Source organism: Dermochelys coriacea, chromosome 1 (genome assembly GCF_009764565.3).
Source record: "Dermochelys coriacea isolate rDerCor1 chromosome 1, rDerCor1.pri.v4, whole genome shotgun sequence".
NCBI lineage: Eukaryota > Metazoa > Chordata > Testudines > Dermochelyidae > Dermochelys > Dermochelys coriacea.
In genome coordinates, this window is record NC_050068.2 from 151,398,731 (window position 1) to 151,421,720 (window position 22,990).

At 39.2% G+C, this 22,990-nt stretch overlaps 1 protein-coding gene across 1 annotated transcript in view; it reads left to right on the plus strand.

The window, feature by feature from the left end:
* The window catches only part of LANCL3 (LanC like 3), a 51,402-nt gene extending 29,509 nt beyond the window's left edge, over nucleotides 1–21,893 (plus strand). Inside the window, exons 4-7 of the mRNA XM_043505491.1 lie at nucleotides 7,221–7,344; nucleotides 7,995–8,192; nucleotides 11,246–11,453; nucleotides 13,445–21,893. Of these exons, the coding sequence (XP_043361426.1) occupies nucleotides 7,221–7,344; nucleotides 7,995–8,192; nucleotides 11,246–11,453; nucleotides 13,445–13,604 (690 nt within the window). The 3' untranslated portion in view covers nucleotides 13,605–21,893. The remainder of the gene's footprint in view (nucleotides 1–7,220; nucleotides 7,345–7,994; nucleotides 8,193–11,245; nucleotides 11,454–13,444) is intronic.
* The last annotated feature ends 1,097 nt before the right edge of the window (nucleotides 21,894–22,990 follow it).

Consider the following 22,990-nt stretch of genomic DNA (forward strand, 5'->3'; position numbering starts at 1 on the left):
GAAAGTTTGAGTGCAGAAGTTGATGACTTTACTCTTTGCCCTAGGCAAGTGAGATGTGCTATTACAGCATGCTAGCAGTTAGAAGAGTGTTGCACTGTCTTCCTCACCAATTATCTGGTTCCCCCACCAGGGATAAAGTGCAGCCTGTGGTTTCAGGTTGGAATCAGGATTAGTGTCTCATAAAAGATTGGCCCGCTAGTCATTGTATTGTTGCCAAGGCAAGGGACATGAGTCAGAAGAAAAGAAAAAAGGGATCTGACTTTTTACAAAAAAAATGTTGCCTCTTTTCAACCTAAGCAGCTAGTCAAATTGTGGGGCTCTGGGGATTTTCCAGCTGGAAATAGAAATTGATAGTCTGTTACTCTATTTGATGCAGTCTTGTTTATTTACAAGAAGTGCACAAAGTTCAGCTTCTCTGAATACAGGAGAAATCAAGAACAAAAGGAGCAGTATCTTAGCGTTCAGCCTCTGTAACCAGCAGACCCAGAAACTCTCTCTCTAGCTTTTTCCAGGATCATACTGTTCTCACAGGTATTACTTGGCTTTCTTATTTTTTTTCCTCTCCCTCTCTCTGTCTTTGTCTATCAGTTTGTGTGTTCTGCCTTTCTCTTCTTAGTCATGTTACAACATCAGCCAATCTGCATTAGCAACTGTGCAGTACCGTTCTCGATGGTATCACTTGAGAATCAGTACTTTTTGGAATGGTTTCAGAGTAGCAGCCGTGTTAGTCTGTGTTCGCAAAAAGAAAAGGAGTACTTGTGGCACCTTGGAGACTAACAAATTTATTTGAGCATAAGCTTTCGTGAGCTACAGCTCACTTCATTGGATGCATTTGGTGGAAAATACAGAGGGGAGATTTATATACACACACAGAGAACATGAAACAATGGGTTTTATCATACACACTGTAAGGAGAGTGATCACTTAAGATGAGCCATCACCAGCAGCGGGGGGGGGGAGGAGGAGGAAAACCTTTCATGGTGACAAGCAAGGTAGGCTATTTCCTGCAGTTAACAAGAACATCTGAAAAAAGAAAAGCAGTACTTGTGGAACCTTAGAGACTAACAAATTTATTGGAGCATAAGCTTTCGTGAGCTACAGCTCACTTCATCGGATGCATAAGTGAGCTGTAGCTCACGAAAGCTTATGCTCTGATAAATTTGTTAGTCTCTAAGGTGCCACAAGTACTGCTTTTCTTTTTGCGAATACAGACTAACACGGCTGCTACTCTGAAAAAAGAACATCTGAGGAACATCTGAGGAAATCGGATGCATTTGGTGGAAAACAAGTCATGCATCCAATGAAGTGAGCTGTAGCTCACGAAAGCTTATGCTCAAATAAATTAGTTAGTCTCTAAGGTGCCACAAGTACTCCTTTTCTTTTTACTTTTTGGAATGGTGTCAAAAACGTGATGTGCCTGCCACTTTTTGGAAGGGATGCAGATAGCAAAATACTTCTCCTGCACTACAACAGTTGTATACCAATCAAACAGAAGTAACGTTGTGGAGAATTAGGCCCTTGCCGTCTTTGTAACTGTGAAGCCTTCCAATCCAGACAGGAGGTCTCTGGTTTTCTTGGAGAGCCCACATCTCAGACCCATTCAATTATGGCTCCTATTTTGGGATCACCTGCAAGACAAAAGAGTGAGCAGTACATTCCATGAAAAGGTTTGTGAAACATTCACAGCTCCTGCTGGCCTGGCAGTAAGAGGCAGGGCTTACGAGGGTTGAGAACTGAATTTTGGTGTTCTGCAATGCAGCACACTGTCATTCGACTACTGCCAGCCCATCTTTATGCTGAAGTCAGCTGTCCTCCTTAACACAAAAATGTTCTTCATTTTACAGCTATTGTGCATACAATAGCTGCTTCAAAAGCTCCCTCTGCTGGGTGTTCAGAATATGAGATTATGAGATTTCAAAACAAAGCCTTTTGATAGTTTTCAGAGTAGCAGCCGTGTTAGTAGTACGGCACAAATTTCAATTGCTATTTTTGACATTGTTATAAAATATTTCAAGAAATATATGGTTGAAGTCATTTAGATTTCTTTATTAGAGTAACATCAGCGAGAGATTTAATCTGTTAAGTCTGTAGCCAGTAACTTTTACATGCATAAAACAAGGTTTCCGGTATAATGCGATAAATGCAAATGTTACATTCTAGAACAGTGGTTTTCAACCTTTTTTCATTTGCAGACCCCTAAAAAATTTTGAATGAGGTGCAGACCCCTTTGGAAATCTTAGACATAGTCTGCAAATACCTAGTGACCTGCGAACCACAGGTTGAAAATCACTGTTCTAGAACTATGATCACACAAATTATTAAATAATAATACTTGGCACTTACATAGTGCTTTGTGTCATAGATGCAGTACAACAATAGAGTTGTAACAAAACAAATAAGGTTCTCATTCCTAGGTACTTACAATGTAAAGGCAGTAGGTATGGTACACAATACTATATAGTAATGTTTCTCAAGCGGGGAGTCATAACCCCCAAATGCAATCAGAAAGGCCATGAGTCGTTGAAAAGTTTATTACAATCTTAAGCAAAGCAAATCTCTCTCCCCCACTCCCCACACACCCTTACCCTTCAAGGTAAGTATTCGCTGTCAACCTCTATGCGCATGCATGCCCGTGCACACCCCCCACAAATGAGATAGGGTTAACATTATCCTCACTGATACATATATTTTTTATTTTTATTTTACTTTTATGGTAAATTTATAAGGGAATCATGAAAATGTTTGACTTTGAATAAAGAGTGTCCAACTTGAAAAGGGTGAGAAATTCTACTATGTGGTAACGAACGGACAGAAGGTTTGAATGGTCATTATAGACCAAAAACTTCCTAGTGGGTTTTTTAGTAGGGTTTTATTTATTTATTGAATGAGGTGCTTGTCTTAAATTAGTTGAGAACCTGTTGCTAAACACAGGGGGTGTCTTCCTGAAAGGAGACAAAAAGAAAAGGAGTACTTGTGGCACCTTAGAGACTAACAAATTTATTAGTCTCTAAGGTGCCACAAGTACTCCTTTTCTTTTTGTGAATACAGACTAATACGGCTGCTACTCTGAAACCTGAAAGGAGACAGGTACTCTGGACTGACAAAATACACAAATGGAGAGACTGTGGACAGAGCCTACTTAAGTCCTTAAATAGTGTATTTAAGGGTCATTGAGAAAGTGAGAGCTATAGGAGATCACTTCATCCATCACCAAAAAACAGTTTAACAGCTGTGTTTTACAGCACACAGCAACGTTACTCAACATTTCAGAAGAGGAAAAAAACCCTTTCCTATTCAACTGTAATTGCAGGGAAAACGTAGGCAGGCAGATTGTAATGATCTGTGTTGAAATGTAGTGAAGATATTAAGATTTACACTGCTACTGTTGTTAAAGATCTGGTAGAACTTTTTACATCCACATAAATTTAATCTGAAAAATAATACGTGGGGAAGTGCAATGCCTTTTACTGCCATTCAGCTATTGCCTTAAAGGGAATAATGCCACCTACTGAATGACCAACTGGTATTATATGTGGCAACCTTTGAAGTGGCCTTGGAAAAACAGTTTACCAGAATTACAACTACCTCAAAGACAAGGATTTGTATGGATTACTAGAGCGTTTCCCTACTGGCCTTATTTTTTTCCCCATTAAAGCATCTCACAGATGTTTTGGAATTGGTACACAGTTCATCCTTCCTAACAATTTGCAGTTGGTGCTTCTGGCTATTTTTTTGCTGGCTCAAAGGAAAAACACGCAAATAAAATGCAATACTATAATCATTCCCAGAAAAAAAATTGTATTAAGATGGAGTTAAGGTTGAGAGCATATATCAATAATTTAGGATAAAAACATTACAGAGATGTTGTCATTTCCCCCAGGCAGTTGTGAGCCGAGATTAAATTTAAAAGAAATCCAAGCGTGTTAAGGTATGGAAATGCACATTAAGTAACCCAAGCATGCTTAATTCTGCCCTGTAATAACAGCATGCAATGATCATATGGTTGCTTATGAAATTTGCAGAGGATGCTGTGCCTGCAAGGGCTGGGGGGGAGATACCAGCAAAAGGAGGACACTCAGGCCTAAGAATAGTAAACTATGCTTTATTGAAGGAAGAAAGAATTTACGCTCCAATCTGCGCGGGGAGCCCCTAGGACGTGCGGAGGGGCTGCAGGGGACTCTGGCCGTTTGGGACAGCTGACCAGGCAGGACTCCACCGGGGCAGTGGGGGGGGGGGGGGAAGAAGTCGTCTGCAGCACTATATTCTCTGCGCTTATCTCGGGGGTACATGGGGTCACAGCTGGCTACATTCTTATATGTACGATTTATGCTTATTACATTAACTGACTCGTTTACAGGCAAAAATATGCTGAGCTATGCTACAATGTCTTTTGGCAGGGTTCGTTGGACAAAATTCGTTGAAACTGCCTGCATCCTCCGTTTACATCCAGTCACATACTCAGTCCACCACTTAGCTCCTTGCCAATCTTCCGCAACCTTGCCCCTACACTTTGGAGGACAGGATTAGAATTCAAAACAACCTTGACGAATTGGAGAATTGATCTGAAATAAACAAGATGAAATTCAGTAAAGCCAAGTGCAAAGTACTTCACTTAGGAAGAAAAAAATCAAATGAGCAGCTACAAGATGGGGAATACATGGCTAGGCAGTAATACTGCTGAAAAGGATCTGGGGCAGGAGTAATCAATTAATTTTTGTCAAAGTCCAAATTTCTTGGTGAAGGCCCAGACTCCAGAGAAAATAATAAAAAAAACAATGCAACAATAATAGTAAGTAAATTAAAAAATTTTGGGGTCCATTCAAAAGAGTTGGCAGTCCAGATTTGTTCTGCAGTCCGCTTATTGTCTACTCATCTGGGGCTTATAGTGGATTACAAATTCAACATGAGTCAACAACGTGATGCAGTTGTGGAAAAGACTCATATACTTGTGGGGTGTTTTAACCAGGGTGTCATATATTAGACCAGGGAGGTAATTAAACTTGCTCTACCCAGCACTGGTGAGGCTTCAGCTGGAATACTGTGTACAATTCTGGGCACGACAGTTTAAGAAAGATGTGGACAAATTGGAGAGAGTCCTGAGGAGAGCAACAAAAATGATAAGAAGTTTAGAAAACCTGACCTCTGAGGAAAAGTTTAAAAAAACCTGGGCATATTTAGTCTTGAGAAAAGACTGAGAGGGGGTCATGATAATCTTCAAATATGTTAATGGCTGTTACAAAGAGTACTCTGTGTCTACTGAAGGAAGAACAAGAGGAGATCTGCTTAATCTATAGTAAGAGTGATTTAGGTTAGAGATATTAGAAAAAGCTTTCTAACTATAAGCATAGTTAAGCTCTGGAATGGTCTTCCAAGGGAGTTTGTGGAATCCCTGTCATTGAAGGTTAGACAAACACTTGTGAGGGATGGTCTATGTATATCTGGTACCGCCTCATTTTAGGGGGCTGGACTAGATGACCTCTTGAGGTCTCTTCCAGCCCTACATTTCTATGATTGTATGATCATCACAAAACTGAAAAGAATTCAGAGCCGTTGATGCAAATGCAGTGAACCTAAGGTGACTAGTTCTAAACACTAACAAAAAATGAGTGAAGTCTATGATTATTAATAACCTTATTCATTTGTATTGCAGTAACACTCAAAAACTCTGATCAGGGTTCTGTTGTGCAAGGGGGTATATAAATATCACAGTCACTTTGAGCAGTTTGTAACAGAGAATACTTTATTTCAGTACAAGTGAGGTAACGGAAAAAGATTTTTCCAACTGTTTTCTTCCTGTCAAGGCCTAAATAACACCAACTACATTCACCTCATTTTGCTCATCCGATAAGGGTGCATGGCTTTTCAAGAACGTTGCCTGCATACTTGACAGTTCAAAAAGCATTCTTTAAAATGAAGAGCTCATTAGAAGTCCTATAGCACAAGTAGTTTATTTGAGATTGTTTGAAAGGAGCAATGGTAAGGTTATTATTAGTTTTTTATTTCTGTTACTAGTCCTTTCAGGATTCATTGTATTCCTTTTTTATTGGTGTCACTTTTCTCTTCTATTTCTTTCTTCACAAGAGGGAAAAAGGATTATCTCTGAAATGCTTTTTTCATACAGACTACGCCTGAATTAATGATTCAGGCAATTAAAATGCCTAGAAATGAACCTCTCTCATCTTCCTTTGTGAAGGTCAGCCAGTAACAGATCTGAGTGGCAGAGAGGAAATTGCTAATGAACACAGGAAAGTTCATATCATTAGAGCTCTAATTAAGAAAATGTAAAACAGATTCCTAATTGACTACGAGATACAAAGTCTGTTACTTGGAAAAAGTACATTCTATGAAATAAATTAATGGGTAGCTACCTTTTCCTTCTAATGCTGTAAGGTTGGCCATCATCCAGTTATTACCAATCAATGAACACAAAGGCAGCTTTGACTTGTTTGTGGTGATAAAGCATTGCAAACAGTTACCCTTTAACCAGCTGTACAAGGCTGCCTTTCACTTTATTTTCAGTAATGTTTCCTTGAGATAAGAGGTATGCACTCCGACATGTAGTGTGATAAGATGTTCCTTAACCCAAGTGTCTCCTATACCAATACTTAATCCTCAACTACAAATTAAACAAACAAGAAAATTTAATGCTCCTTCTTCCAATTTAATACCTTCTACCTTTCCTCTTGGGTTATGTTGCTTAAAAAGCTCCTTACATGTTGTTCCTTATGTCTGGAACAGCATGTCAGCATTCATCCACCAAATTCCCTTGCTCCTCCTTACAATCCACTTCTTCTAAGAATCTCTCCTTTCTCCTTGTCATTAGTATCTGCACACTCTCCATTCCCTGAGAATGTGTTGTCTTGTGTCTCATCTTCTGCTTGTTTATCACATCTCAATTAGACTGTAAAATCTTTGGAAGAGAGAGCGTGAATACATACTAACACGGCTGCTACTCTGAAATCTGATCCCATTGAAATCAATGGGAATTTTGTCACTGACTTAGTTGAAGCAGGATTTAGGTCACTATGTGAGACATGTTGCGTAATCCTACCACATTATATAAATGATTATTATTGTTAATAACATTACAATATACATTATAACATGCCCACAGAGGCAATGCTCTAATATATGTGCCAGGATGAAAAAGAGGGAGCTGTATAACTTTTAAAAGGGAAAATTGTTATAACAGTCTGTCTCTCTTGGTGTTTTCTGCTTAGATGTTGACCCCAGTGCAGATCAGATCAATTTGCCAAGCTATATTAGAATCTGGGAAGCAGTATGCCATGAAGAAGAGGAAACCATGCCCACTCATGTACTCTTATTATGGAACAGAATATCTTGGTGAGTAGAACACACCAACCACTTAGAAACCAAGGCATTGCTTTGACACCAAGGTAATAGAACACTTAGAAATAAGACATTGGCAGACAAACAGTATGTGCATTCTGCTTTTCCTAATTAACAAATGGTCATACATGTAAATGGACAAATATTGTATGTAGACCACCTAAAATGAATGCAGTGATTAGTGCTAGTTATACACTGCATATTCCCACTAGGCTCCAATATTTCCCTTCTGCAGAAAAACTTGTAATAAGGGAAAAATCCATAAACTTTGTGAGACTCCTCACTGAGTTGGGGCCTTTGCCTCTCTGAAGTGAGGCATTTGCAGCTGTTATGTATTTGTGAAATACAGTAGAGAAATCTTTTATCTGCACTTTAATTTTCATTATTCTCAAATGTTGCCACTCTATAGTGAGAATGGGTGAATTCATACTGAGTTTTTCTTTAAATTTAGGAATTTGAAAGATGTAAGTGGTAACAAATCTTTGAGTTGCATGTATAAGACCTTTGCTCAACACAATATTATAACAGTCAAAACAAGACGGAACACCCATCTGCACCACACAGAAATTATTTCCAGTAGAAAGATGCAGTGTGGTGGATATGTGAGCAAAAATAATTCTTTTAACTATTTCTGTTCTTTACAGGTGCAGCCCATGGCCTTTCATCCATCCTTCAGATGCTGCTGTCCTATTACGAATACCTTCAGCCTGCAGATCAGGAGCTTGTATGGCAGAGCATTGACTTTCTTATGGACCAAGAACAGAACAGCAACTGGCCGCCTGAACTGGGAGAGACAATTGAGCGGGAGAATGAGCTTGTGCACTGGTGTCATGGAGCTCCAGGTCCTTTTCAAATTGATGCTGTGAAGTAGCCAGATGTTACCAATTACAATGCTTTTCACACTAAATGATTCCATTAAGAAAATAACTCCAAGTCAAATTTTACTGATTTTACCGTTTATGTCAAGCAGGAAAATTGTTCGTGCTTTTTTCAGTTAAGTTTTTTTTGTTTATTACTGTAGTGGGTGGAAGATCAGGCAATGAAGGAAAACTCTTTGAGATACTTTCAAATATGTTGTTACAAAAGCCATTAAAATTCAATAGTACAATATGTCACCTGATGACCTAGCTGTAATGCCCTGTACTTTAAGAAGCCCACATATGATCTCTGTATTCCAAGCCCTTGCTCCCAAGGACTTCAGTGCATGATATATATGAGTTACAAGGCAAGTCCTGGTTGACTAGAGGGTGAAGATGGCCTTAGTGTACTGAAAGGGACACAGCCAATGCCAGACTTAGTATTTATGGGTGGGCCTTGAAACGTTTTTTGCCTCTTCCCCTCAAACATAGCCAATTTCTCTGTATTGCTATTCTACACTTATGCACAGATCTGACCTAAGGATTTTTTTATTGGAAGGAAAGTAGCAAATATGTCCAATGGCTGGAGACGGAACACCTACATGGGGAGGGCTCTGAGTTGCTATAGAGAATTTTTTCCCAGGTACCTGCCTGGTGGGTCTTGCCCACATGCTCAGAGTCTAACTGATCACCATATTTGGGTTTGGGAAAGAGACCCGGGGGCGAGAGGGGGAAAGGTGGGGGTTTGCCTTCCTCTGCAGCATGGGGCAAGGGTCACTTGCCAGTTTAAACTAGTGTAAATGGTGGATTTGCTGTAACTTGAAGTCTTTGAACCATGATTTTAGGACTTCATTAACTCATCCAGAGTTTAGGGGTCTATTACAGGAGTAGGTGGGTGAGATTCTGTGGCCTGCAATGGGTAGGAGAACAGATTAGATGATCATGATGGTCCCTTCTGGCCCTAAAGTCTATGATCTATGAGTATGCACTAGCAAAATGTTAATTGTGGAATTTCCCCAAATTTAAGAGCTCTGGGGAAGAGGAGAAGCTTCTGTCTGAGTTCCATGCTGACCCCAGCTGAGGCTCTCACTCTTGCTTTAGCAGTGTTTGCTTGTGCTATTGTATATTGAAATTACTTCCCACCAGGATATAGCAGCTAACTGTTCTTACTGGCTTTGTAGCCTAAACCTAGGAGATAACAGCAAAAATTGACATCGTGCTCCAGGACCATTCACTTTGTTAAATAAAGATCAGGAGCAGAGACCCATGTATTTTAAATGTGTTCTTTCTAAATTGCAAACAGTGTAACATAATTAGAGCCCTTAACTGTGCATTTTGCTGAAGCTTTATCTTTTCCTGACATGTAGGGAGTGAAGGTTTTCTCTCCCCCCCCCCCCATCCTGCTGGTAATAACTCATCTTAAGTGATCACTCTCCTTACAGTGTGTATGATAAAATCCATTGTTTCGTGTTCTCTGTGTATATAAATCTGCCCACTGTATTTTCCACTGAATGCATCCGATGAAGTGAGCTGTAGCTCACGAAAGCTTATGCTCAAATAAATTTGTTAGTCTCCAAGGTGCCACAAGTACTCCTTTTCTTTTTGCGAATACAGACTAACACGGCTGCTACTCTGAAACCAGTCCCTCTTTCCTGATCCTTCCCTGTGGGTGAAGAGAAATGAAACCAGCTTTGTTCATTTCTCTCTTGGGAAGAAAGAAATTTAGACTCCAATTGGAGTTTGGTCCACTGTGTGAGTGCTGGTGATATCCGTGTGGCAGAGGCCACTTTGGCAGTCTCATTTGCCCTCTGCCCACTAATCCATCTCCTGGCCAGTAGTTCTAACACTACAAACCTTGAAGAAATTTCAAACGGCCACAATCTCTCATTATGGAACAGCCGACTGGATGAAAGTTTCTTGCCTCCTCCTCAAAGGCGAATATTCCCCACAACGTTATATGTGTTTGTGGTGCAGAATGGACAGTATTTAGTCCTGTCCCAGGGACTGATTGATAGTCTGCTACTTCACAACACAGTAGGGCTAGAGCTGGATGATTTATAGTATTAGAAAATGGGGGCTTTCCAGTGGGTTACAGCACTTACTCTTAGCCCTTGGAACACCGAGATATCAAGTGGTTAAAATTGGGATGTTTAATGGAAAATTTATGAGGTAATTTTTAGAGCCTTCTAAATGTTCTGATTTTCCTTTCCCTGGGAGTCCTCTATATTGTGCCCTTCATCAATCATGAGTAATGCAGCCATTTCAATGCCACATCACTATATATTTTGTATACGTCACTGAGAGCTATTTTAAACAGTTTTTTTGAGAACCTGAATTTTTAAAATTCAGGCTGCATTTGTATCCCTTCTCATGTAGCATCTGTTTTTTAGTTACTGTAAATCCAACTGCACAGTGATCACATAGAGATTATAACTAATAAAACCAAATCACCTCTAAAAATGACTTTAAATGGCTTTTTCATACATAAAAAGGACATGATGACAGCCAGCGTCTTGGGATCTGCCAGGGCTAGAATAAAGTGCAATCAGTCCCATTGGAAAGGGGGTTAGTTCCTATTTCTAGCTCTGTAGAAATGAGAACTACTGCGTCTTAAACCTGTCACTGTTGCAAGACTAATTATTGTCCGTCCTTGATCTTGAGTCAATGTGATATGATGCGAGAACTCCACATTTTTGGGAGAGACGGAACTGTCTTGTCTTGTGGCTGGCTGGCTGATTTAAACACAAACGTGTGGCTGCTGTTTTAAGCTGCCCAGGGGTTTGGAATGTTAGTCCTGGAATGAGATGAGCTAGTGGGGTGACTGCATGGGAGGCTTTTAAAGGTGCATGATAAATGCACCATATCACATGGCTCTCAATTTATCAGACTGCTACCACACTCACCTATGTGGCGTGTACACTCGGGTGAATATATATCATAGATGAGAATTTCCATATTCTTATGTATTGATCATATAACATTTTACCAGCTTGACTGTACTTATAAAAAGAAAACTGATTTCTCTGCTGTTTCCCTAGGTATTGCATACCTGTTTGCTAAAACTTATCTGATTTCCAAGAAGCCCCAGTATCTTGACACTTGTATCCGCTGTGGGGAACTGACATGGCAGAAGGGCCTGCTGAAGAAGGGACCTGGAATTTGCCATGGAGTGGCTGGTAGTGCCTATGTGTTCCTACTTCTATATAGGCTTACTGGAAACTCTAAATACATCTATAGAGCACAAAGGTTAGTACTCTCACCATTCACTTAGGGGTTTATTATTATAGAATTTGGTGAAATACAAAGAACACTCTCTCAGAACCTTACATAGCCTATGGCAGGGATCTCAAACTCAAATCATCACAAGGGCCACATGAGGACTAGTACATTGGTCCAAGGGCCGCATCACTGACACCCCACCCCCCCTCTGCCCCTGGCCCCGCCCCCACTCCACCCCTTCCATGAGGCCCTGCCCCACCTCTTCCCACCCCTTCTCTGCCCCCATTCCAACCCCTTCCCCAAATCCCCGCCCTGCCTCTTCTCTGCCTCCTCCCCTGAGCGCGCAGCTCCCCGCTCCTCCTTCCCCCTCCCTACTGGAAAGTGCTAAGTGCCACCAAACAGCTGTTTGGCAGCAGGAAGTGCCTGGAGGTAGGCAGGGAGCGGGGATGCAGCACACTGGAGGGAAGGGGGGCGCGGTGGGTGAGGGGAGCTTGGTGGCCAAAAGAAATAACTCGGGACAAGGGGCACAGGGAGCTTGGCGGGCCGCAGCAAATAACTCCGCGGGCCATGTGTTTGAGACCCCTGGTCAATGGCCACAATTCCTTCAAGTAGCTTAAATCCTTAAACATCCAAAAAAGAACTAAAAATGCCCAGAGCCAGCAAATTTAAACATGGACGTTCTGTCTCCTAGAGCAGAACATGCTAACAGATTTTACATTCTAACAACCTATTTCTTCCTCAGACTAATCCAGCCTCTTTTTAGGGTCTGCATCCAAATAGAGTCATGAGCAACTGATTACATTAACTGATGAGGTGCTTCTAGTGGGACTCTGCGATCCTTTACTGGGATTAAACTCAAAAGGGTCCATGCTACTTAATTGACTTTTTGTACTTCCCCCTATGGTTGCCATGGTGGTGAGGGCTAGAGGAATGACTCTAAATGGCACTGAAGCTCTGAATACTCAGAGTGCCCAAATATGGTCTGGATACATACCCGCTAAGTATGGGACTGAGATCATAACTCATCTAACATAGACTATTGAGTAGGTGTCATGATATTGACTTTTAGCCATCACCAGCATGGGTTAGGCCTGTCCAGAAACACAGCAGTGAAGACCTCCATATCCTATGAACAAATACCAGAGAATTTTAGCTCTTGCTCCACAGCTGAGTGAAATGAACCGCTGGTTTCATTATATTGATTCTCTCTCTGGTTTTCACAATATGTGACACTGTCTCTCAGTACATAGAAGTACAACTAAGCCAGGATCTTGCTTCTCCACATATTTTACACACACACAGGCCTCATTCCGCTCTCTCTTACACCAGTTTTACATAGTGTAACTCATCGACTTCCTGTTTACATTGATTTAAATGGGATGAGGCCTATGTAGAATTATATCAGGGAGCAGTTATTTTTAGTTCAGATTTTTTTCTGACATATTGTAGCTCTTTTAAATGATAATATGTTTGTTTCCATTTTCCTTAGCAAGCAGGAAATGGTTCTGGAATCACGATGACTTATTTTCAGTGCTGCTCATTTTATAGTATTTTGAGAGTAGTTCACCTGCTTAATCACGTCTGTAATACAGGACTTCTCACATCTATCCAGAAAACATTGCTGTTCTGTGTCCTGCTGCAACAAAGACCAATATAAAAACACTTTTTTTAAAAAAAACCTTCCATTTATACACTTATAAATGTTATACAGAGACACAAAAAAGCTTGTAGATCTAGGACGGGCACCAAGCATGTCAAATATATAAATACAGATTGGAACATTTCTGTCCTTGATCAAATGAACCTCAGTTTGGTGAGGGGGGAAAAAGGTGTAAACAGATTTGCAGATAACGTCCGATAACTAGCAGATGTGAAACTATTAATATTCTTCCTATTGAATGTGTTGACGTGAAGCTTTCTAATGACAAATGAACAGATACAGAGGGATGGCACCAAAGCCAGTTGCATGAAGAGAGAGGTAATAAAGACTTCATTTTTTTGTCTTTACTGTTTCTTAGGTTTGCAGAGTTCTTATTTACAGAAGAATTTAAGGCTGGTTCCCGGGCATTAGAAAACATATATAGTCTGTACGAAGGCTTCTCGGGGACTGTGTGTTTTCTGATTGACTTGCTGCAGCCCAACCAAGCCGAGTTCCCTCTCTTCAGTGTCTTTGTCTAGAGAACGATGTTCTCCAGTGCCACATTGGAACAGCCATGTACAGGGCACCTGCTGTTTCACTTATCTGTAAAGGGAGCCTATTAACAAAATAAGCCACATTCAGTGATACCACTAATGCTAGCCTTAATTGTGCTGGGGGGGTCAGGAAGAAGCCTAAATATATTGGGGTCTGGAGAGGGAGATATGAGGTTTAAAAAAATAAGTTTAAAAATTAAAGGGGAGAATGAAGTGGTTTTTCACAATTGAAGGGATAGAAATTCAGTTGTACTAAGGGAAGTAACGTCTTCTGATTATTCAAATGAGAGTGAAAGAGGCATTAACAATCTTTAACGTGATGGTTATGCAGAAAAACAAAATGGAAATCTGAACAGTAGGGACATGCAAGGGAAATAAAATGATTAATCCAATGGGTTTAAAAAGAGACCCATAAAATAGGACATTACACAGCTATGCTCTTGTAGGTGAATCAGACAGGTCACTAAAGTGTGAAAAGACAAAATCTGGGGATTTCTTAATAAACATTTCCTAGTACTAATACCACCTTTCCTAGAAGTACCTATATGTTGGAATCTTTTCATTGTCATGTGCATATAATAGCAGTTATACAGCTACATTCTGTCTTTAATTGCACATGTACCACATTACTATTGCAGTCAGTGGGGTTTCATGTATGTAAATGACAACTGAATTTGACCATGAGTTTCAAAACTGTGTGGGGTAATCCCTATCACCACCTTACGGTAGTAGTAGTACTCCATCTTTTTATCAATATCTTCTCTTCCATGAAGTAGATCAACAGAAGCCATGTAGAAGACTTGGATCACTAAATTCTGTAGCAAAGGTCTTAGATAGACAAGGTGGGTGAGGTAATGTTTTTTATTGGACCAACTTCAAGTCAGACCTGAAGAAGAGCTCTGTGTAAGCTCAAAAGCTTGTCTCTCTCACCAACAGAAGTTGGTCCAATAAAAGATATTATCTCATCCACTTCATCGCTCTAATATCCTGGGGCCAACACGGCTACAACAAAACTGCAGATAGGCAGGGTATAGAAGTCAAGTGCTAGTCTCACAGTATCAGATACTAGGTAATATTGCTTATTGCCAATCATAGAAAAAACTTCCTTTAGTCCATTATTTGAACTGTAGCATATATATGGAGATTGAAAAAGTGACTGACAAAATAATTTCCTGATTGAAATGGGGTGATACACTTTAGAGATACAAATTGTATGAGACCTTTAATGGAACCCTGAGTACTGGGCTTAGGAGAAAGCTGATAAAAAGTTTAAAACTAAAACCACTTATTTCTCTGGTTAACCAAGTAATGTTGCTAAAGTACCACGCAAGGATTGTATGTGCCCAAGTGATTTGTGGCTATTGAGATCTATGGTCAGTCCAGTAACCTGCACTAGCATAGATAAGTAGGTAGATTTGAAACCTAAACAAAATGCAAATGTAGATTTGTTAAAATACTGTAGCAGCAAATTCCTGTATTTACAATTTATCAGACTAATATATTTCTTTATACTGTAATACAATTGAATTTAAGGGGAGAGTGGGAAGGCTGATAGGTCAAAAATTACACCCAATGGCTTCACGTGAACAAGCTGACACTTGCATAACCCTATCCCAGTACTCTGCTGATCTGCCATTCCCCTTGTGTGTTTAGCTGGAAAAGATTCAGCTTTTCTTAGGGCCTGATCCTTTAAGGATTCACATTGACTTCTATGGCTTTAGATCAGGCTATAGAATGGAGTCAGACCCTGCAGCCCTTATATATGTTGTTGTTCCTTACTCACTGCCACAAGCCCCTTTCACATGAATTGATTTAATGGGATGACTTGGATGAGTAAGGGCTAAAGAATCAGACCCCTGCTGTATGGTGGTTTGGTACAGTGTTATGTAGTTATTTCACCCCAGAAGTAGCTGCATTTTGAGTAATGCATTTCAGTGGTGGATAAAGCAATCTATTTTTTTTTTATCAGTTTGTCAAGCACGTTGGGATCCTTGGAGGAAAGAGAATGTCAGAATGCAAAGTGTATCATTAGTTGCTTCATTCTTGTGTGCAGAGGCAATATATCTCACATGTATGTGTACCTATTGTGCTGAAACCTGAAGTCAGTCGGAGAACAAGGATAAGTAATATGAGTGGGATTTGTCCCATGGTGTTCAGATGTGTGCCCAAGATTAGAGGTCACCCCAGCATCCCAGATCTGTTGCTGGTCAATCGCCCATCTGAGAAGTTGGGACCTTTTTCTAGGTTGCACCCTGTGGTTGGGATGGCTAACAGATTTTTCAGAATTTGGACCTTTTTAAATGTGTTTAGGAAAGATGAAATTTTTGACCTGTCAGTTTTATCCTTGTAATCTGATATTTAGGGCCCTACCACATTCATGGTCCATTTTGGTCAATTTCACGGTCATAGGATTTTAAAAATCATAAATTGCATGATTTCAGCTATTTAAATCTGAAATTCCACTGTGTTGTAATTGTAGGGATACAGACCCAAAAAGGAGTTGTGGAGGTCACAAGGTTATTGTAGGGGGATTGTGGTACTGCTGCCCTTACTTCTGCTATGCTGCTGGTGGTGGCGCTGCCTTTAGAGCTGGGCAGCTGAAGAGCAGTGGCTACTGGCCCGGAGCCCAGCTCTGAAGGCAGCGCCGCCACCAGCAGCAACGCAGAAGTGAGGATGGCATGGTACTGTCACCCTTACTTCTGCACTGCTGGCTGCAGAGCTGGGCCCTCAATCAGCAGCCGGCACTCTCCAGCCGCCCAGCTCTGAAGGTGGCACAGAAGTAAGGTTGGCAATACCACAGCCCCACTAAAATAAACTTGCAAGCCTCCCCCCCCCCGTGACTCCCTTTTGGGTCAGTACCCCCAATTTGAGAAACGCTGGTCTCCCCCCCGCCCCCATGTGAAATCTGTATAATACAGGGTAAAAGCACACAAAAGACCAGATTTCATGTTTCGTGATGCGTTTTTCATGACCTTGAATTTGGTAGGGCCCTACTGATGATATTTAATTCTAAATGTATATTGTACATAGTATTCACGCAGTTAAAATATAAAAAAGTCACAATACCCATGTTGCAGTATTTAGAAAGCTGCTCTAATTGGTTTTTATTCTATTGTGAAAAACAATCCTGGAAATATTTTTTTCTTAAATTAAAACAGAGAACTGGATTCTGCTATCTGGACTCAGGGCTGTTTTAATCCTGCAGTTATTACCTGCATCCGTATTTACAGATGCAGACTGAAAAAGCAATGTTTTTGATATATACAACCTAAGAAGCACAATGCACCCAATTCAGTCAAAAGCAAAAGACCTAGAACTTAAAATCTATTTATATAGCAGCACAGTAATCTCACATTTTACTTTTTTCTTCATTATTTCTGGCACCATAAAACCTAATTATAACCAACTAGCTATGTCTCAGGAGTTTTCACTGCAGATGGAGTTCTGTTTCGAAACCCCAAACAAATCTAGAATATGGGAATAAATACAAAAATTCAGATCCTAAACAAAAAGTATGTTGATATTGTTACATACAAGACTCTTAAGTTTTCAGATAGGAACACAGTGACAATGTTTCAAATATTTGGAAAAAAGTAAAAATATTCTATAAAGGCAATGGATTAGATAACTCTTATTTTGCTATTCTATTATGTTTAATTTCCAATAGGTATAGTTTTATTGATCTTTTTAACTTGTTCCTTATAAGTGTTAAGTGTTCATCATCTGTTCTCTGGTGACTTTCTGTCTCTATCCTTTTGCAGAGCTCATTCTTTCTTATTTACGTTCAGTAAATTTACTATATATTCTATAAGCAACCGAAAACAAGTTTCTAGTCTTTTCTTGTAACCCTTGCTAGTGAAGGTAATCTTTAGCCATCTGGGACTAATTGTGAGAGTAGCAACTACTTGTGTAAGGGTTGCATGGTGTTTAATATCCATTCTGCTATAAGAAAATAGATTTAACCACCCTCTGTTTTCAAAAGCCTCAGGCCCAACCTGTCCTCTTGAAATCAAAAGGAGTTTTGCCGTTGACTTCAGTATGAGCAGGGTGAGAATTCTCGTTTATTGCAGCATTTATAAAGTACAAATAAAAAATTATATTGCAGTCTTTTGGACCTTAATAGTTTATCATTTTTATCCTGTAATACCTTTTAAGAAAACCGCCTTATGCTGCCTTAACAGTGAAGTCCCCATGCTTCTTAAAAATATATATATATACTGGAAGAACAATTCAATTTCGTTCTTAATAAAATGCCTGTGGTGCAGTTGCATTAATTTAGACTTGACTCTGCCTCAAGGATTGAAAAAACTCACATATTTTCAATGTTTCTTTAGTAGCAAAACAATTCGTGAATGGATAGTAATAATGTACAGTTAGATATGTAGGGTGGAATTTCAAAAGTGTATAAAGGAGTTAGACACCTCATTTCCTCTGGGAGTTGGGTACCTAACTCACTTGCATCCGATGAAGTGAGCTGTAGCTCACAAAAGCTTATGCTCAAAATTTGTTAGTCTCTAAGGTGCCACAAGTACTCCTTTTCTTTTTGCTAACTCACTTAGGCACTTCTGAAAATGCCAGCCATAATGTAAATCTGGATTTTCACCTTTCTTCCTCTTAACTCACATCCACTTGCAAATTCCCCTCATACTTACCCTGTTGCAAACTTTACTGTAGCTTTTAAAAGGTAGGCAAGTAAACAACTTGTCTGCAGATGTCAGTGCTTCTGTGAATGAGATGCAACAAAGTGATAAGCTTTTCTATGTTCCATCCTTACTGCCTTCAGAGACTAATTGCATCACCCCCAGGCTGAGACAAAACATCTAGCAGAAGTTACCTTTTCCTGCTCCAGAACCAGAATCTCACAATTTGAAAGCTCATAATCCTGTGCAGATTCTGCCACCCTGCTGTGATAATAGTATATGTTAGGAGAACCTCACCCACGTACCAAAAGTAGAACACGAAATGGCAGAATATCTTTTACACATTAAAGTAAAATCTCTTAATGTGTTTGGTTGCTGAAGTATAGGCCATAGGAATTTCAGTGGTATAAAAGTGTTTCTGGTTATGCTTTTTTAAAGCAAAGGGGTTACACTTTGCCATACATTGTGTGTATTGTTGCTTATTTATGGTGCGTGTGTATCCTGTTGTGTAAAGTGGTAAAATAGATATTAGCCTACGGCGCTATATACTATTTATGATTGTTGGCAAATCATCTGCAAATTGTTACTGTTGAATAATTTATTTTATTTGGTGATAGAACTAGATCTGAAATATTGAGGGTCAGTGATTTTTAGGATTCATAGAGCCAGGTACAATTTGTAATTTTCAGCAACAGAAATGTGAGTTCTAACAGATACTTACTGGTTTTTTTCTAGCACTCAAGCTTTCAGCATCAGGAATATACTTATTTTATGCCATTGTTTTAAATCTCAGCTTTGTCTACACGGGTTTTTTTTCTTTTTTTTCCCCCTCCACCCATGTTATGAATCACTTCAGAAGGCTAGATTAGCAGCCCAACTCCTTTGTTTTTGAAAACAAAGCACACTTCTGTCTATTTTAATGTGAAAGGAGGTTGTCCACATATTAGTATTACATTACTTTCTCACTCCCTGCTGGCCTCCGCTCATTGGCTCTGCCACTTCCCTGATGCTAAATATAATCATTGGACTATATATTGATTGTCACTGACTTTTCAAATCCGTGAATATAACAAAAAATGAATTTGTAGAAAATATTTCCAGTTCTACTGTAACTCATTTCTACTAAGAGAGTCACAAGAAGGTGGGTAAAATGAACTAATGTTCTAAAATATTCACTTAAACTATCCTTGGAAATATGAACAAAGACACTGGTTACCCTTAAAGACTTTTCAGTTACCTTTGTAAATAAGTACTGTCACTTTCGTATTCCTGATACTAAATATATAGAAATGCCATGGATAACATGAGAACATTGATTATTTTTAAAGGTCACATTGTTAAGTTTTAAGTGGGATCACTGTAGGTGTGTGCAAAATATAGAGTTGCAGGTGCAAATGGGATAATTCTTCAGGCAAAGACCCATTTGTACATGTAGATACAGGGTTTGCAAACATCATTGCATGTTTCATGCATGTAGTTATCTGTTTTGACCCATGCGTGCATCACTGAGAGTACATCTTAATTGTCCATTTTTTAAAATTAGATCAGTAACGTTTATGGACAAAACATCTCTCTGAGATCTATAAAGCAGATATCAACTCTGATGGTCAACTCTACCTACCTGTCCTGAACGTCTGTTGACACAATATCAATGGTGGTTCTCTGATATTGTGATCTTCGTATAGGAGGAGATGAGAATTGCTGTACAGATTTAAGAGATGAATCTTGCTGTCAAGAACCACATGGATGAACAACCATTGGCTAACACCACTGGTTTACACTGCTGTGAGAAGAAATTTGAGTTTGTATTTAAATGTTCTGGATTGAGTAGTAAGTAGCATTAAGGCTAAACTGAAAAGAAATGAGCAAATGTCCAAAAAACACATTACGAAGGGAACGACCTACTACAAAGCCATAAGCCAGAAAAACTCAGGGCCCACAAAACAATACTGCATTTTTGGGATGTGAATAGGCATTTTACAAGAAAATAGCACAGAGTTTGCTTCATTGCACAAATATTGTACAGTATGTGCTGTACTTAACAGATTTCTCCTGCCTTGAATCAATGCCAATTATAGCAAAGTCATCACAGGCATACTCATTGAAAAAATTCTGTCCATATAGGAATTGTCTGTAATGATATCTACTGCTGTCCATTCATACAGATTAATTTAATAAATGGAATTGTGAAGAAATGCTCAATATGTGTGAATATTCCAAAAAAGGGATTGAAGTACACAAACTTTTTGAACTAATAAAATTCCTGCCTAATTTATATCCAATGGTTATCGTAATTACTAGTTCTGTATTCTCTTTGTAACATTGCCAGTCATGATCTGAGAAATCAATACATCAGTAAGAGATGGATTTATCATAAGTGATGAAAGGCTCTAGTACCTTACTAACAAATATATAGAGCCCACTGATGTTTTTCATGTGCTGATTCAAAGAGAAAGCTAAGGCAATTAGGTTCAAATACAGCAATACAAATAATATGGCAGAAAAGTACTTTTAATTAAAACATATTTTGCATAGCAATGTGTTGATAGTTGTATAAAAGATATTTTATAATACGATATTCCTAAACAATGTTGCATAACATGTACCAGAAAACATTTTATATAGAAATCCTGGGGTCAATTGTATACTATATATAGGAAGATGGGAAATCTTAAATATTTCTTTTTCATATCAGGCAAGAGTACTATATGAACTAAAATTAAGTTGTGCTTTAGTCTTCATTACCATTTAAATATGTCTGTTAGAGGGAAAGGTTTGCACTAACAATGGGCCTGATTTTTCTACGGTGTTTAACTTTGTGTAGTCATTTAGGGCCTCATCCAACTCATTGAAATCAATGATAAGACTCCTGTTGATGTCAGTGGTGCAGAATAAGGTCATTACATCTATGTGAAGTAGGTGTGACACTACCATTCTGGGCCCCAAGCCTGCAAACCCTTATGCATACATTTTAAGTTTATTCACGAATTGAACATTGACATCAAGACTCACCGAAGTCAAGAACATTCACATAAAAACAATTAAGCACATGCATATTTGCATGATCAAGGCCCAGTTTGATAGCATTTTACACCTGCTTTGGCCCAATTTATCTAAAAACATACGTACGTGAATACCAGCAAGTGTACCAGGGAAAGTAGATTGCATTGCTAACATAAATATTATTTCATATTGAGTTATCGTTTGCTATATTCCATACACTGATCATTTGCTATATTCAAGCATATGATACACGGTATTCATTTCTTGTATAATAAGCAAGTGCTGTATCCTAGCTTCATTTTTTGTCTGTGATACCCGCACACAGCCATAGTGTGGTGTAGTTCTTTAGAACTCAGATTGATTTTACCCTTGTAGACGTTCACCTTGTTGGTTTAAAACACCCGGATGTTATAATGTTGGAAACACTGTGATCTTTCAAGATGTGTTTATTGTATTAGTTTTGCATTGTAGATAATACATACACTAATAAAAGCTAGAGTTATAGTATTTTAAAGCAGTGTTAATAATATTGGCTTAGCAGTGATAGAGAAAATCTATGTATACCCACATTGTTAATATAAAAGCTATGATTATCTTTTGCCTTACAATAAAAGCCTCATTTTAAATGTTATGGATATTTGTATTAATTGATTATTCTTGAGAACACTTGCTGTAGGTGCCACTTTTCCCTCTGAATCAGTACTGACTCAACGTCCCAGTACTATTCTTGGTGACACTGTGCTGCTGGAGGAGAGGTCTTTTGGGTGAGAAGTAAAACTAAGGTCTGGACCACCTGTGATCATTAAAGATCCCATGGCAGTTTTCATAATAGTAGAGATATGTTACCCTTGGTGTGTTGATCAGTTCCAATTCCGGCAAATATCTTCAGCCTACCTAAATTTCACACACTCACGTCCTCCCTTCCCCATTTGAAGGGCCCAATCCCCAGAGCACCTTCAGTTCACCTCTGAAGAACATTTAGATGGCACAGTAGTAAAATACACCTGAGCCCTCTCTTCACTATAGCTTCCATCTGTGCTACCACCCATGGAGTAATAAATTATGGAGCTGTGGTGAATTGTGGGTTCACGATTTGCCATTGCAGATGCAGGTCTAGAAAGGTCCCAAACAAAAGGCAGCTAGCACTTTTTTCACCTAATACTTGTTGCAGATCTGGAGCTGATACATAATAATGTTATGAATACTGCTATATAATAATTTTAAAAACACTGTGACCTGGTCAGGAAATGTAAGTTATTGGATATTGGGGTTACTGGAATGTTTATTATACACTAATAAGGCTCAAGTTCAGTGGCTCTGTACAGGCAGGTAAGACAACAGCTTTTCCTATAAGAGCACTCAAGCACCCACTTGAAAGAGTGGTATTCTTTGAGAGTATAAACTGAAGTGACACTACTGTTTTGTGGCAGGAGATGAGAGATCAAAGGGTGTTAAACAATGAAAAAGTGTCTTGATCCCTGTGAAGGGTGATGAGTCTTTGGGGCTGTCCAGAGCGTGTTGTGAGCTTTGAGAGAGAGGCTCTGTGGAAAAGTCTATAGGGAGGTAGTCCTTCCAGGATCTCCGGGTAGAGGACAGTTAAACACCGATAAGCTAGACGTTTGTAGTGTGTTTTACTGCTTTTAAGATACGTTTTCTCTGAAGTGCTTGGGTTCTAAATAAATGAAACTTTGCTTTAAGAAGGTTGTTTGGTCACTGATTTTTATCACC